General features: G+C 37.5%; 1 protein-coding gene across 1 annotated transcript in view; it reads left to right on the top strand.

Annotated features, from left to right (window-relative positions):
- Positions 1–18,037, top strand: part of AXDND1 (axonemal dynein light chain domain containing 1) — a 78,864-nt gene that overhangs the window by 48,201 nt on the left and 12,626 nt on the right. The window contains exons 20-21 of the mRNA XM_024758740.1: positions 756–852; positions 13,757–13,867. Coding sequence (XP_024614508.1) covers positions 756–852; positions 13,757–13,867 — 208 coding nt within the window. The remainder of the gene's footprint in view (positions 1–755; positions 853–13,756; positions 13,868–18,037) is intronic.

Raw genomic sequence — 18,037 nt, 5'->3', positions numbered from 1 at the left:
AAAAATTAAGGAAAAAAAAAAGCAGAGGAAAGAAGGTCAGTTAAGTAGCAGCAATAAAAGATTGTTTTAAAACCTTGAAAGAAATGCTAGTTCGGTTTTTAAACTAGCTTCAACACTGCCATGTTGGAATATGAGATTTTGGTGTTTTCTTAATGGCTTTAGAATTCCTTTGAAAACAGTGTTAGCATAGGCAGGATGGGAAGTGTATATGTATGTGGGAGTGAGAATTAGTAAACAAAACAAAACGAATCACTTACTTGCATAAATAAGTTGCATCTTGCATTTTTGCACCTACTGTGGAGGAGTAGGTATAACTTGCACGTGTAATTCCACGCAAAGCTAAAGGTATACTTTTACATATTTCACTAAACATCAACCAAAACATCTCTTAAAAAAACAAAAACTGAAAAAAGTCTTATATCTGAAAAGCTAGAAGATTCCTGTCAAATAAAGAAGATGTCTATAAAAATTGTGATTCATTAACTAGGAAGCATACTGTCACTATGATTACTTCAAATTCGGGAAGTAGCTTTTACAATCTAGCCAGTTTCCCCTTCATTTCCATTCAGTGTTACCAGTGGTTAAGGGTGACGGGAAGGGAGGGGAGGAAGAGGACAAGAGTGAGAAACTGAGCAAGAAACAAATTATTCTGTGGTCAGTCAGTAGCTTAATTATTATGGTAAACTTCCACTGTATCTGGACTTAGGAGAGGAACCAACAATAAAATGTATGTGTACTCTTTTTTTTTTTTCCAGTTGTTGCAAAGAGATGGTAACAGCTATGGCTCTGAGTAAAGCAGGTCACTTAGGAAAAAATCCTACTGAGGAACTTAATGAACTGGATAAGATGAAGGTAATAACTCTGTATTCCTCTTACTTTTGTTTTGTTTGTTTTAAGTAGACTTTTTAGGTTTAATTGATTTACAACAAACTGCGCGTACACCTGTAAAATAATCACTATGATTAAAAAAAGTACATATCTAACAAACTCAAAGTTTCCTTGTACCCCTTTTTAATCTCTTCTTGCAGCCTCATCCTGTCCCGAGGCAATGTCTGATCCACTTTCTAACACCAAAGATTAGTTTTCATTTTATAAATGGAATCATATGGAATGTACACTTTATTTGTCTGACTTCTTTGACTAAGCATAATTATTTTGAGATTCACACATATTGTTGCTTTTATCAAAAGTTCATGCTTTTTAGTGCTGAGCAGTATTTCATTCTACGGATATACACAGTTTATTTATCAACCATTCTCTATTGATGAACGTTTGAATTGTTTCAATTTTTTTATTATTACAAGCAAAACTTCAATGCTTATCCTTGTACATGTGCATTGCTTTCATTTGTCTTAAATAAGTATCTAGAAATGGAATGGCTAAGTCATATGGCATGTATTTTTAGCTTCTTAGGAAACTCAAACTGTCTTCCAAAGTGGTTAAACCATTTTACATTCCTGCCAGGAGTGTATGAGAGTTCCAGTTGCTTCACATCCTCACCAACACTTGATATGGTCAGTGATTTCAATTTTAGACATTCCAATAAGTGGGTAGCAATATGCCATTGTGGTTTTAATTTGCATTTCCTTCATGATCAATGATGTTAAACATCTTTTCATGGGCTTATTTGTCATTACATCTCCCGTGGTGAAAGTTATATTTGAAAGTTGCTAAGAGGGTAGACCTTAAAAGTTCTCATCACAAGAAAAAAATTATAACTATGTGAGGTAATGGATGTAACTATGTGAGGTAATGGATGTTACCACAACAACTGAATTTGTTGTGGTAATCATTTTGCAATACGTACATATATCAAATCATTATGTTGTATATTAAACTTATGCAATGTTATACATCAATAATACCGCAATAAAACTGGAAAAAATGCTAAAATAAAGAAATGCAATTGTTTTATAATTTGGGTAGTGGATAAATGAGATATTTAAACCATTACAAGTGAAAAAAAATTAACAAACTATTTATGGAAAAAAGGTGAAATGTCTGCTCAAATCTTTGGCCATTTATTATTGGTTTGCTTGTTTTCTTATTATTGAATTTGAGAGTTCTTTATGTATTCTTGACACAAGTCCTTTATCAGATATGTGATTTAGAAATATTTTCTCTCAGTCTGTGACTTGCCTTTTCTTCTCTTAACATCTTTCAAAGAGGGGAACTTCTTAACTCTGATGAAGTTCAAGCAATCATTTTTTTTCTTTTACGGGTCTTGCTTTTGATGTTGTATCTAAGAAAAATTTTGTATAGTAACACCATGGAGATTTTCTCCTAGAAGTATTACAGTTTTAGGTTTTGTATATTCAGATCTGTGACCCATTTTGAGTGACCCATTTTTTTTCTTATCTGGTGACAGGTATGGGTTGAAGTTCAGTTTTTGGCATTTGGATATCCAATTGTTTTAGCACCGTTTGTTGAAAAGACTATCCTTTCTCTATTAAGATGTCTTTCATCTTTGTTGAAAATCTATTGACCGTATACATGTGCATATTATTCTGGACATTCTGTTATGTTCTGTTGATCTTTGTGTCAACCTTGTCACCATTATCAAACTGTCTTGATTACTGTAGTTTTAAAATAAGTTTTGAGATTAGGTAATGTTAATCCTCCAAATTTGTTCTTTTTTAAGTTTGACCAGGCTATTCTAGGTCCTTTGCTTCCCATATTTAAAGTTTTTAAAATTAGCTTACCAATTTTTCCAAAAAAGCCTATTGGGATTTTTATTATGATTACATTTTATCTATTGATCAGTTTGTGGAGAATTGACATCTTAACAGTATTGAGTCTTTGAGTCTGCGAACATGGTATATTTCTTCATTTATTTAAGTCCTTCTTTATTTCTTTCAACAAAATTTTGTAGTTTCAGTGTACAGGTCTTATATATCTTTTGTAAGATTTGTCCCTATGTATTTCATATTTTGGTACTGTTACAAATTATATTCTTCTGTAATATCAATTTCTGATTATTCTTTGCTAACACAGAATTATCATTGATTTTTAAAACATTTTAACTTTATTGGAGTATAGTTGATTTACACTGTTGTGTTAGTTTCAGGTGTACAGCAAAGTGATTCAGTTATACATATACATGTATTCATTCTTTTCTAGATTCTTTTTTCTTAGAGGTTATCACAGCATATTGAGTAGAGTTCGCAGTGCTATATAGCATGTCCTTGTTGGTTGTCTATCTGGTATAAAGTAGTTTGTGTATGTTCATCCCAAGCTCCTGATTTTTCCTTCCCCCCCAAATTTCCCCTTTGGTAACCATAAATTTGTTTTCGATATCTGTAAGACTGTTTCTTGGCCATTTGTTTTTCTCTTTCTGACTTACTGTTTCTGTTTTGTAAATAAATTCATTTGTATCATTTTTTAAAAATCAGATTCCACATATGAGTGATATCATATGATGTTTGTCTTTCTCTGTCTGACTTACTTCACATAGTATGATACTAGGTCCATCCATGTTCCTGCAAATGGCATTATTTTGTTCTTTTTTATGCCCAAGTAATATTCTACTGTACATATGTACCACATCTTCTTTATCCATTCCTGTGTCGATGAACATTTAGGTTACTTCCATGTCTTGGCTATTGTAAATAGTGCTGCAATGAACGTTGTATCACTGACTTTTAAAATATATTTTTTCATATCTTGTGACCTTACTGAACTCACTTATTCCTGCTAAGAAGTTTTTTTTTTCAGATTCCTTAGAATTTTCTGTGTACATAATTATGTTATCTGCAGATAGGGACAGTTTTATTTCTTCCTTTTTAATCTACATGCCTTTAATTTCTTTTTCTTACCTTATTGTATTAACTGGACTCTCCAGTACCAGACTGAGTAAAAGTGATAAGAACAGACATCCTTGCCTTGTTACATCTTAGGGGAAAAGTATTTATTCTGTCATCTTTAAGTATAATGGGCAGTATAGGCTTTTCATAGATGCCCTTTATCATATTAAGGAAGTTTTATTTTTATTCCATGTTTGCTGAAAACCTTTTTAAAGTCAGAAATGAATGTTGGATTTTATCAAATCCTTTTCCTGCATCTACTGAGATGTTCAATAAGTTGTCTTTTCTAATCTTTTAATATGACTTACATTGATTGATTTTTGAATTAAATGTTAAACCAACCTTGCATTCCGGGGATAAACCCCACCTGATCATGATGTACTATCTTTTTATATATTACTAAATTCAGTTGGTTGAAGTTCTTTGTAGAATTTTTACATTGATTTTCATGAAGGATATTGATAATGTAGTTTTGTTTTGTTTTTGAATATCAGTGTTTGGTTTTGATTAGGGTAATGTTATCCTCTTAGAATGAGTTGGGAAGTGTTTTTTACTCATCTATTTTATAGAGCAATTTGTTTAGAATTATTTCTTCCTTAAATGTTTGGCAGAATTCACCAGTGAAGCCATTTAGGTTTCTGGAAAAGTTTTAAATTACAAAGATAGAGCTATTCAGGTATAAGGCTATCCAGTTTCTCTAATGGAGTTAAGGACATTTCTTTATTAGATATAGGACTATTATCTCCTCTTTTTTTTTAAGGTTTATTTTTTATTTATTTTTTATTATTAGTCATCCATTTTATACACATCAGTGTATACATGTCAATCCCAATCTCCCAATTCATCACACCGCAACCCCCACCCCCCCACCTCTTTCCCCCCTTGGTGTCCATACATTTTTTTCTCTACTTCTGTGTCTCAATTTCTGCTCTGCAAACAGGTTAATCTGTACCATTTTCTAGGTTCCACATATATGCGTTAATATACGATACTTGTTTTTCTCTTTCTGACTTACTTCACTCTGTATGACAGTCTCTAGATGCATCCACGTGTCTACAAATGACCCAAGTTCGTTCCTTATTATGGCTGAGTAATACTGCATTGTATGTATGTACCACAGCTTCTTTATCCATTCGTCTGTTGATGGGCATTTAGGTTGCTTCCATGACTTGGCTATTGTAAATAGTGCTGCAATGAACATTGGGGTGCATGTGTCATTTTGAATTATGGTTTTCTCTGGGTATATGCCCAGTAGTGGGATTGCTAGGTCATATGGTAATTCTATTTTTAGTTCTTTAAGGAACCTCCATACTGTTCTCCATAATGGCTGTATCAATTTACATTCCCACCAACAGTGCAAGAGGGTTCCCTTTTCTCCACACCCTGTCCAGCATTTGTTGTTTGTAGATTTTCTGATGATGCCCATTCTAACTGGTGTGAGGTGATACCTCATTGTAGTTTTGATTTGCATTTCTCTAATGATTAGTGATGTTGAGCAGCTTTTCATGTGCTTCTTGGCCATCTGTATGTCTTCTTTGGAGAAATGTCTATTTAGGTCTTCTGCCCATTTTTGGATTGGGTTGTTTGTTTTTTTAATATTGAGCTGCATGAGCTGCTTTTATATTTTGGAGATTAATCCTTTGTCCGATGATTCATTTGCAAATGTTTTCTTCCATTCTGAGGATTGTCTTTTCATCTTGTTTATGGTTTCCTTTGCTGTGCAGAAGCTTTTAAGTTTCATTAGGTCCCATTTGTTTATTTTTGTTTTTATTTCCATTTCTCTAGGAGGTGGGTCAAAAAGGATCTTGCTGTGATGTATGTCAAAGAGTGTTCTTCCTATGTTTTCCTCTAAGAGTTTTATAGTGCCTGGTCTTACATTTAGGTCTCTAATCCATTTTGAGTTTATTTTTGTCTATGTTGTTAGGGAGTGTTCTAATATCATTCTTTTACATGTGGCTGTCCAGTTTTCCCAGCACCACTTATTGAAGAGACTCTCTTTTCTCCATTGTATATCCTCGCCTCCTTTGTCATAGATTAGTTGACCATAGGTGCATGGGTTTATCTCTGGGCTTTCTATCCTGTTCTATTGATCTATATTTCTGTTTTTGTGCCACTACCATAGTGTCTTGATTACTGTAGCTTTGTAGTATAGTCTGACCTCTGGGAGCCTGACTCCTCCAGCTCTGTTTTTCTTTCTCAAGGCTGCTTCGGCTATTCGGGGTCTTCTGTGTCTCCATACAAATTTTAAGATTTTTTTGTTCTAGTTCTGTTAAAAATGCCATTGGTAATTTGATAGGGATTGCATTGAATCTGTTGATTGCTTTGGATAGTATAGTCATTTTCACAATATGGATTCTTCTAATCCAAGAACGTGGTATATCTCTCCATTTGCTGGTATGATCTTTAATTTCTTTCATCAGTGTCTTATAGTTTTCTGCATACAGGTCTTTTGTCTCCCTAGGTAGGTTTATTCCTAGGTATTTTATTCTTTTTGTTGCAATGGTAAATGGGAGTGTTTCCTTAATTTCTCTTTCAGATTTTTCATCATTAGTGTATAGGAGTGCAAGAGATTTCTGTGCATTAATTTTGTATCCTACAACGTTACTGAATTCATTGATTAAGTCTAGTAGTTTTCTGGTGGCATCTTTAGGATTCTCTATGTGTAGTATCATGTCATCTGCAAACAGTAACAGTTTTACTTCTTCTTTTCTAATTTGTATTCCTTTTATTTCTTTTTCTTCTCTGATTGCCATAGCTAGGACTTGCAAAACTATGTTGAATAATAGGGTGTATTGTTTAGCCTCCATGTGTTTCTGTTTTTTATGTGTTTTTCCCTGTAATTGATTTCTAATCTCATACTGTTTTGGTCAGAAAAGATGCTTGATATGATTTCAATTTTCTTAAATTTACTGAAATTAAATTTACTTAAATTTCGGCACGTGGGCTTCAGTAGTTGTGTCACGCAGGCTTAGTAGTTGTGGCTCGCAGGCTGTAGAGCACAGGCTCAGTAGTGTATTTTTCATTTCAGTTATTGTATTGTTCATATCTGTTTGTTTGTTCTTTAATTCTTCTAGATCTTTGTTAAACATTTCTTGCATCTTCTCGATCTTTGCCTCCATTCTTTTTCCGAGGTCCTGTATCATTTTCACTATCATTATTCTGAATTCTTTTTCTGGAAGATTGCCTATCTCCATTTCATTTAGTTGTTTTTCTGGGGTTTTATCTTGTTCCTTCATCTGGTACATTGCCCTCTGCCTTTTCATCTTGTCTGTCTTCTGTGAATGTGGTTTTTGTTCCACAGGCTGCAGGATTGTAGTTCTATTATCTCTTCTTGAGTGACCTCATTAACTATGGTCTTGTAAGGAATTTGTAATTTCATCTAATTTGTCTAATTTATTGACATAGAGTTGCTCACCATATTCTCCCGTTATCCTTTTAATAATGATAGGATGTCCACTCTTTTGTTCCTGTTTTTTTTGTTGTTTTTTTTTTTTTTTTGGTACACGGGCCTCTCACTGTTGTGGCCTCTCCCGTTGTGGAGCACGGGCTCCAGACGCGCAGGCTCATTGGCCATGGCCCACGGGCCCAGCCACTCTGCGGCATGTGGGATCCTCCCGGACCGGGGCACAAGCCCGTGTCCCCTGCATCGGCAGGCAGACTCTCAACCACTGTGCCACCAGGGAAGCCCAGTCTCACCATTTTAAAAAAGTTGATTATAAAAAATTGTTAAGTGCAGTATCTTACGAATAAATTTTAAAGTGTCTAGGAGATGGAGACTTTTCTAGGAAAATGTAAAGTAACATTTACTTTAGAAGGAAAAAACTGGCCAATTTTCACAGAAGAAATTGATGCCTTTGTAAAAAACAGACAAAATACCTCAAAATTTTGCGTGGACTCCATAGATAAGTGAGTTCAGACTTTCAAGGAGCAGGTAGTCCCCATGCTATATAAACAGTTTAAGAATATAGGTAATGACTGAAAGTTTTCCCAGTTTATTTCATATAGCTGGCAAAGTTTTTTTAGCCCAAGTAAATATAAGAGAGATAAACTTCGTAACTATAGATGCTGAATCCAAATTTTAAAATAGCAATTCCATTCTGTAAAAAATTAAAATAATAAAACACTATGAATAACTAGGGTACATGTAAAAGGAGTAAGAATATTTTACTATGTGAAAATGTGTTCTTATAGGTATATTTTACTTCTCATCTAGGAACTGAAATGTCTCAGTTTTAGTTTTGTTTCTGGGAAGGCCTCAGAGGTATTGTTTACAACAGACTGAAGTGCCTCTGAACTGAACAGTCTGTTGGAGCTTGTAACCCTTACTGTGCATCTGGAAATGTGCTCACATCTTCTCAGGCCTGCTGCTACCCACCCCAGATGTAGTGGATATCCTGGTTTTGGTAGACTGGATCTGCCATAGATGGTAGTGGGGACTCACTGGCCTATTCCATAATACACCTTAGTCCTCATTTACTTAAATGGGGATAGATCTCTATGTGGTGAGACCATGTTTTCAGATAAGAGCAGTTTTAGAATGAGGATTCAGGGTGCATTGAGGTGTATCTCCCCATTAAAGTTAAAGCTATAGCAACATGGGGGGACATTATTTTGAGGGACCCTTCCTAAGGGGATCTTGGGGACTTATATAAAGCCATCCAGGGAATTCCCTGGCAGTCCAGTGGTTAGGACCCAGTGTTCTTACCACTGGGGTCCCAGTTTCGATCCCTGGTCAGGAAACTAAGATCCTGTAAGCTGCGGGCATGGCCAAAAAAAAAAAAAAAAAAAAAAAAAAGCCATCCGTATTAGAAGATTTTTGTGAGAGCTTTGTGCAGTGGGCCATTCATTGCCTGGTCCACCCCAGGCCCTGACCGGAGGTCCATGACCTGACCATCTCTGAGAAACCTACACTTTCCACCAGGCTAATTAGGTCTTCTATTAAGCTCTTTCCCATTTACTAACCCTTTGCTAGCAATTTCAGATCAATAAACTGGGGAAGTGTTATCAGAGGAGGCGGAGGATCTGCTCTCGCACCAGAAGCAACACTCTAATTGGTCCCATTCTCAGGTCTTTTTTCCTACCAAATGCATATGTCCTCTCTTTAAGCCTGAGGCTGAGGCCTTTCAAGGGTACATCAAACTATTTTATGGCTCGACAGGCCACACACCTGCCCTGGGAGTGCCTCAGTACTCTTTATTTAAAAAAAATATTAATGGTTAGTTTCCCTTTCATTAGGGCTATCTTCATTTCAAAGTCATCCCCATCCTGACTACTACTGTCTTCCCCTGGTCTCCTGAACAACCTGTGTGGTATGTGAATCCTTATGACATCAGACTCTGGGACTTGTATGGCCTTATCTGTATCCCACATGCTGTGTGGCTTGTGGCACACCCCAGCTACATTCCAGCACCTGAAGAACATCTTGTGAACATACTGGACTGATACTTGAATGACATTAGTGATGGTTTCCTACAACCTAATATTTCTTGGGCTCCTTTCTGATAAATGAGAGTTGCATGATGTTGGACTGGGCTCTGGAGTGGAAGGCCTCTTAAGTAAGCATCCTTTGGAGATTGATTACTCTTACTGATGGTTCTTAACTCCACTCTTCCATAATAACCACCTAGATAAATTACTTCTTCATGAAGTCTTGGAGATTATCTAGTTCCCTAAGACCATCAAGGCAGTCCAGTAACTAATGACCCTGTTTACTTCCCACCTGATTCTGGCAGATTCAATCTGACCTCACACAGCTGTGCTACAGTTAAATGCTGGAGATCATTTTCCAAGAGGACTCAGTTCTTGGGATCCTTACCCCTGTGCCTATTTCTGAAAGAAGTCGATCTCAGTGCATACCAGCTGCTTCACGTGGGAATGAGGATTGCTTGTTTTCATTTGAGGTTTAGAAGGACTATGTCAAAGAGTCCTGGCATCCAGTGAGAGTACACTGGGTCTGCTATAGCCAAACCAGCTGCTGAAAACCTAGAAGAAGCTTAGTCCCCAATAAGCTGGATAGATGTCTTTTCCCAAGTGCTTTAGGTTGATCATCTATAATGTGCCAGGTGTCTAGATTTAGAATCACTGATGCCCTGAAGTTTGGTCATAATCTGAGCAAACTACCTGGAAGGATTTTTGAGATAGCTTCAGCAGGCCAAGACTGGTAAAAGACACACATTGACCAGCACCTGATAGTGCTGAGAACATGTGGGAAAGAAAAATCCTTCTCAATGCCAAAGAAATTCCTACCGTGATGGAAATGAGAAGACTTCTATCTGGTGCCCTCCAAACTGACTTCTGGCTGCAGTTGACTCTCTCCATGCCATTCTTTCCCATCTCTGCCCTGTGTAATCTATCAAGACCCTGCCATCCACCTTGGACTACAGTAACCTCCTTTATGTTGCCCAAGGTACTATTGCCAGTTTCAGGATTTGGCCCTCCAGCAGGAGTATGACTTTGAAGAGGGGTGCTGGGGAGTTGCCTCTTGCAGTGTTCCAACAGATAAACTCAGGGATCTCAGCTTTCCTGCCCTTTTGGGGGACCTGGAGATGATGGATTCTTTTTTTTTTTTTTTGATGTGGACCGTTTTTAGACAGTTGTAAAAAATTTGTTTGTTTATTTATTTATTTATCTATCTATCTTGGCTGCACAGGGTCTTAGTTGTGGCATGCGGTATCTTTAGTTGCAGCATGTGGGATCTTTTCTCAGTTGCAGCATGCAGACTTCTTAGTTGTGGCATGTGAACTCTTAGTTGCAGCATGCATGCGGGATCTAGTTCCCCGACCAGGGATCGGACCCAGGCCCCCTGCATTGGGGGCTTGGAGTCTTACCTGCAGGACCACCAGAGAACTCCTGATGGATTCTTAATAACTACATTACCACCATAGTCTCATCACTTATAAAAGACTACCCCTGTAACCTTTTGTTCTCCTGTTTTTGATCCACTACAATAGGCTTAACATTTAGGACCATCCCTTCTTAAATCCTCCTTCACCCCAGACATGAATTTTAGTCTTTTTACTTCACACAGGAAGCATTTATTAACACAGCCCTGAATCAGACATTATCAGAATTAGAGTATTGATGGAAGGAGATCCACATGTATTGATTGGCAACCAAGCTATGCTCGTCTATAGCTGGTCAAAGGTGATGTTGAAGGTTTTGAAGGAAAGCTTGCTTACCTCTATGGAAAATTTGCTTGACTCTATAGATTACCATGAAACTTTTATCAAAAGACTCCCACTAATATTTTCCCCATCAGAAGTCCTATGGTAGTTATTTTCAATGTCTCAGAAGTTTATAAGAAAATGACTAGGATCTGCTTCATAAAATGCAAATACAGCTGAGAACAGTTTAATTATTTCTCATGGATGGTGAGTTAACTCTGAAGAACTAAGATTTTTTTTTTTTTTTTTTTTTTTTTGAGGTACGCGGGCCTCTCACTGTTGTGGCCTCTCCCGTTGCGGAGCACAGGCTCCGGACGCGCAGGCTCAGCGGCCATGGCTCGCGGGCCCAGCCGCTCCGCGGCATGTGGGATCCTCCCAGACCAGGGCACGAACCCGTGTCCCCTGCATCGGCAGGCGGACTCTAAACCACTGCACCACCAGGGAAGCCCTGAAGAACTAAGATTTTTAAAATATAATTACTATTTGCAAAATTAACAAATGCTTTTGTTCTAGACACGATAAAGTTAAAATATGCATCAAATTTCGTAGTTGGAAGGATCTTTAGGAGCAGTGGTATGATGCAGGCTCATGCTGGCTCACAAGAGCTGACCGTGCAGACCTCTTCCCAACTCCACATTCAGTGATAACATACTGAATTGATGAATACCATTGAAATTGCCATAGTGGGAGTATAGACTATGGAAATCAACAAATGCTACAAATTAGGGAATCCCCCCCCCACTGCAAGTGAATGTTTTTACCAGCTCCACAGTGCATAGGGGTCATCTAGAGTAAACCAACAACCTCGTTTGTTTTTAATAGATGAAGACTATTAAGAGTTTACTCAAGAAGTCACAACCAATTAGTTGAATTTAGGACTAGAACCTAACACTTTCACCTCCCTTGTTTGACCCTCTTTTCTGATATGCAGTAAGACATCAACCTAACCCTCTGAATGCAGAATTTAAGCTTATCAGTGACGTTAACAGAGCTGTGGTAAACTTATTTTACCTATAGAGGCTTCCATTCCCTATCCATAACACAAGGGTTTGGATTTGATTTTTTAAATTTTTTGGCTCTGACATTTCACAATAATTCCACAATTAAAAATAAGTCTAGGGTTTCCCTGGTGGCGCAGTGGTTGGGAGTCCGCCTGCCAATGCCGGGGACATGGGTTCGGGCCCTGGCCTGGGAGGATTGCCCGCATGCCACAACTACTGAAGCCTGTGTGCCTAGAGCCCATGCTCCGCAACAAGGGCGGCTGCTGCAATGAGAGGCCCGCGCACCGCAATGAGGAGTAACCTCCGCTCTCCGCAACTACAGAAAGCCAACGCGCAGCAACAAAGACCCAAACACAGCCAAAAATAAATCAATAAAATAAATAAATAAATAGTCTAATCATGGGAAAAATGTGAGACGTATTACTGCTTTTTATGGATTATTTCAAGGACCTAAAGTGGGTGATTATTTCACCACATGGTACAGTTTTTTTGATGGTGTGACTGAGCAGATCACCTTCCACAAAGGAAATAATGTTTCCTAGTTCCCTCTGCTTTTTCTCACTAATAAGGAATAATGCATCTTTTTTTTTTTTTTTGCAGTACGCGGGCCTCTCACCGTCGTGGCCTCTCCCATTGCGGAGCACAGGCTCCGGACGCGCAGGCTCAACGGCCATGGCTCACGGGCCCAGCCGCTCTGCGACATGTGGGATCCTCCCGGACCAGGGCACGAACCCGTGTCCCCTGCATCAGCAGGCAGACTCTCAACCACTGCGCCACCAGGGAAGCCCGGGAATAATGCATCTTTTAAACATTGAAACCAGATCTTAGCTGTTAGAAGATCTTGGTAAAGTAAATGTAGTTTTTCTATTCTCTTTGCAGGGATGAGACCTGCTATGGTGAAATCCTGTATCTCAATAGATAAGGGGTGAGCACCTTTTCCAAAAAAGTACTTCAACTCTTTACTCATTCACTTTATTGGGGGCAGGGGAAATAATATTTTTGTTGTGGTTAAGAGCCCTGGCCACCTAGATTAGAATTGAAGCACAGTGCATAAATGTAATATATGTGACCTTGAGCAAGATCTTTAATTGCTCTATTCCTCAGTTTCATCATCTTGAAAAATGAGGAGGGCTTCCCTGGTGGCGCAGTGGTTGAGAGTCCGCCTGCCAATGCAGGGGATATGGGTTCGTGCCCCGGTCTGGGAAGATCCCACATGCTGCGGAGCGGCTAGGCCCGAGAGCCATGTCCCCTGAGCCTGCGCATCCGGAGCCTGTGCTCCGCAACGGGAGAGGCCACAACAGTGAGAGGCCCGTGTACCGCAAAAAAAAAGAGGATAGTAATAGTCTCATAATGAGGATCAAATGAGTTGATAACGCACAATACTTAGAACAGAGTCTGGCATATAATTAAGTGCCATGTAAGTGTTTGCTGTTGTTATTGTTATACAATTATAGTTGACCCTGGTCAGTTGCATAACATTTATTGAGGCAAACCATGAGGCCTTAGTAAATCCAACAATCTTTCTGCATCTAGTTTTATAGCACTTCACTACTTGTCCCATTTCAACCCAGATCCCAAACCCTGTCAATAAGAGATGATATGATTTAGGTCTATATTAATAGAAAATCACTTCTGCACAAATCTTTGAACTGAACTGATACAAAGTTAATTGAATGGAGTTATATTTAGAGGAATTGTTCTTAGCAGTTCCTCAGTAGGAGTGAGTGAATAAATGAGTTGGTGTAATCTGATTTTTTCTGCTTAGTGATTATCTTTTATCTCTTTTCAGAGAGAATGTTATGAGTGGATCACCACATGCTCTCACCTCCTTTCTGGTCTCAAAGGCAGGAAAATAAAGTTACTGACACGTGAAGAAGAATGGCACCTACTTGGAGAAGAGGTATTTGCCATGTGTTAGCACTGGTCATTATTCATGCTCTTTCTGTATTTCAATAGATAAGGGTACTGTGACTTTTTCCAGTCAATGTTTTGAATCCTCATTCATTTGCTCTATGAGAAGAGAATTTTGGTTGTGACCAAGAGCATTGGCAACTCTTTTCCCTTCTAAAGGAGAGAATCACCACCCAAACGTCTCTCCTCACTTTCTTGGAGGGTGACTTTGCCTCCTACTTTATGGAGGAAAGGATGGCTTTCAGAGGGGAGTTACCTGCCACTTCCTGAGTCATAGCCTCACTCTTCTCTGCTTCTGCACGCACCCTCCCTCCTCCCTTCACACTGACCTCTCAGTCTTCCCATCCAAGGTTATTTCTTCCTTTGAGTACTTAATCCCATGCACATTGTCTTCTTTCTTTTGTATCTTTAATGCCTTCCTCTCTATAAACATGGTCTCTCTCCCACCTGAAAAAATATGCCCCTTGATATTGTCTCCTTCTTTACTACTACTTTCCCTCCTTCCTATCACAATCACTTTTCTTAAAACTCTAAAACTACTATAAGGTCCCTAATGACCTTATTGCCAGATCTAAGTATCTCCAATCCCATATTTAACGTGACTTCTCTATAGCATTTGATCCTGTTAACCATTCACTTTTTTGGTAATCTCTCCTTGCAAGACCAAAATTCCGTCTTTCTCCTACTTCTTTATTCCTTTTCACACTCCTTCTTTTAGTCTTTGACCTCTGCCTGCCTCTTAAATGTTGATATTCTGTCCTTGGCTTGTTTTCCCTTCTCATTCTACACTCTCCATATTACTATGTTAATCCTGTAGTTTTAACTACCTGTTTACTGAGGATCCCAAGTCAATGAATATCATGTACTTAATGGCAGTCACAAATCTTTATTTTTACTTCAGTCTCTTTGAGGAAGTTCACCTCCAGCAAAGTCTGAAGAAGCTCCCGTTGCTATCAGAGACATAAACTATACAGGTATGATCTGATGGCATATATGTCAATGCTCCTGGGTCTAAGAAGGAAGGTTCTATCTACACACTTGCAGCACTTTTATTTTACCTTTATTTAATTGATTTATTAAAAAAAATTTTTTTTTTGAATTTTGGCCGCACTGCATGGCTTGTGAGAGTTCCCCGACCAGGGATTGAACCCAGGCCATAGCAGTGAAAGCTCCGTATCCTAACCACTAGACCACCAGGGAACTCCCTTATTTTACATTTAAACACTGAAGAAACACCACCTTTCTAAATTATACACCTTTAACAAATTCTTATTTTTCTTTGCTGCCCACGTCTTGGCCAGAATTATTTTGAATTAACCACTGAATCATCTCAACAACAATATACATCTTAATTACAGTACAGTTTTAGAAACTTAGTGAAGTACCATAGACATGATCTTGGCTGCACATCAGATCTAGGAAAAAATTCAAAACCTATATGGAATCACAGAGACTTAAGAACAAAAAGGATTTTAAAGGTGGTTGAATTCAACCAACCATCTGATGCGTCAGTCTTAGTATAACACCTATGCTTGATCATTATGCCTATGTTTGAGTATCTGAAGTGATGGAGATCTACTTTCAGAGTTAGTCCCTTCGTTTTTGGCGAACAGTGACTATTAGAACATTATTCTTTTATTGAACTAAATGATACCTGTTTCCCTGTAGCTTTTTTTCTACCTACTGGTCCTAGTTCAGTCTTCTGGGTTGATATGAAAGGGCTGATTTGTCTCCCACATTATAGTATTTCCATCTATTCTGTTACAGTATTTCTAATATTTGAAAATAGCTATATTCAACCTAAGTCTATTTCTGGGTTTTCTATTATTTTATATTTAATCTGTCTATTCACAAGTCATCACCACAGTCTTTTAATTATTGAGGCTTTATGATACATTTTTAGATCTGGTAGGGCCAGCCCTTCCTCACTGATCTTTTTCAGGTGTTTTATGGCTATTCTCTCTTACTTATTCTTCTATATAATCTACCTCTAGAAAATATATGATTCTTAAAAACTGGGATGATATTAAATTTATATATTAACTTAGAACAGACATGTTTATGCTGTTGAGCTGTTCTATGAAGAATATGAGATATAGGATGTCTACTTTTATGCCTTTCAGTACTGTTTTATAGTTTGCTCATTTTGCACGTTGCTTATAAGGTAGGCCTGAGTATTTTATTTTATTTTTTGGTATTTTAAATAAGATCTTCTTTTCCATTATATCTTCTAATTGGTAACTGTGTATGTATTACTGATTCCTGTATTTTAATTTTATGTATGGTGACTCTACTAAATTATTTTATTGTTTCAGTAGTTTTTCAATAGATTCTTTCAGGTTCTCCAGATATTCAATCAAATCACCTATAAATAGAGATAGTTTTACCTCTTTCTTTCAATTATTATGTTTTTAATTGCTTTTTCTTGTCTGATTGCATTGAATAATTCTTCTCCTCTTTCATTCTGCCTTAACCTTTAGAGTTTTCATGAGTGAGCATCTGTTGGAGGTAAACTCAATTTTTGTTTGTCTGAAAATATCTTTATTTCACCCTCATTCTTAAATTTTTTTTTTTCTGGGTATACATTTCTAGGATGATTTTTCTCTCAGCACGTATTATGATACTATTTCCACTGTTTTCTGGATTGTATTGTTACCAAATTGACAACTGAAAGTCCAGCTGTCAGTTCTTTTTTTGTGTGTGTGGTACGCGGGCCTCTCACTGTTGTGGCCTCTCCCGTTGCGGAGCACAGGCTCAGCGACCATGGCTTATGGACCCAGCCGCTCCGTGGCATGTGGGATCTTCCCGGACCGGGGCACGAACCCGTGTCCCCTGCATCGGCAGGCGGACTCTCAACCACTTCACCACCAGGGAAGCCCTGTCAGTTCTTTTGAAGTTAATCCATCTCTTCCCTCTGGCTACTTTTAAGATATTCTTTTTGTCTTTGGCATTTTGTAGTTTCACTCTGATACATGTGGGTGAAGATTTTCTTTTCAAAGTTTGCTTGGGATTCTCTTGGTTTTCTGACTCTTTGGCTGGGTATCTTTCATTAGATTTAGAAAATTTTCAGTCATCATCTCTTCAATTATTGTCTCTACTATATTTGCTCTCTCCTTTCTTTCTGGAACTTTGAATGGATATATATTGGAATCTGTCCCCCATGTCTTTTAACCTTCTTTCATATTTTCTATCTCCTTGTCTCTCTGCATTGCATCCTGGATGATTTCTTCTGACTTACTTTCCAATTTACTAATTTGCTTTTCAGCTGAGTTTAATCTGCTATTAAAGCTTTCTGTTGAGTTTTAAATTTAATTGTTGAAGTTCTGTTTGGTTCTTTTTCAAGTCTGATTATTTTTGTAATCTTCCACAGTTTCGATCTCTTATTTCTTTAAAAGTGTAAGTATAACTATGTAGTCTATCTGATAATTCTAACATATATCTGTATAAGAATATTAATTACAACATTATTTATAATTGCAAAATACCAGAAACAATATAAATATTGATCAATAGGGAATTGGTTTCATAAATTATGGTACATTCAAATAATAGGATTCTGTACAGATAAAATAGATGATTATGTAGTGAAATAAGAATCACCCATGATATGTTATTGAGAAAAGTAGATTAGGGAACATAATGTATATTATTATTTCATTTGTATGAACACGTTTATATGTATATAAAGCAGAGTAGAAGAATATCCAGCAAAGTGATAGAAGTTGTTACCTCTGAGGGTTCAGATTATTAATTTCTCTGTAGCTTGCAGATATTTTACATCAGTAGTGTGTTATCATGAAAAAAAGGTATTTTCACTTTGGAAAAATATCCTACTATATTGTGAACATTTTTCTATACCATGTATATAATTTCTACAGCATAATTTTAAATTGCTATAAAATAACTTGTTGTATGGTTTATACCATAATTTTTAAGTGCATTTTCCTATCTTGGGCATTGAGCTTATATCTAGCTTTGTTTTATACACACTGCTGCAATAAACTTCTGTAGGATGGTCTTCAGTCAATATTTGTGCAGACTCCATTGAGATATTCAACACTGTTTACTCCTTCTCTCTTCTCTTTTGGCTTTCCTGGTGGCCCTCTCACATTTCTGAGGCAACTTTTACCCTCCTTTGCAGGCTCCTCTTTCTTCCCTG

This window comes from Neophocaena asiaeorientalis, unplaced genomic scaffold, assembly GCF_003031525.2.
Source record: "Neophocaena asiaeorientalis asiaeorientalis breed wild unplaced genomic scaffold, Neophocaena_asiaeorientalis_V1.1 scaffold182, whole genome shotgun sequence".
Taxonomy (NCBI): Eukaryota; Metazoa; Chordata; class Mammalia; order Artiodactyla; family Phocoenidae; genus Neophocaena; species Neophocaena asiaeorientalis.
This window is presented reverse-complemented; position numbering and strand designations above follow the sequence as displayed.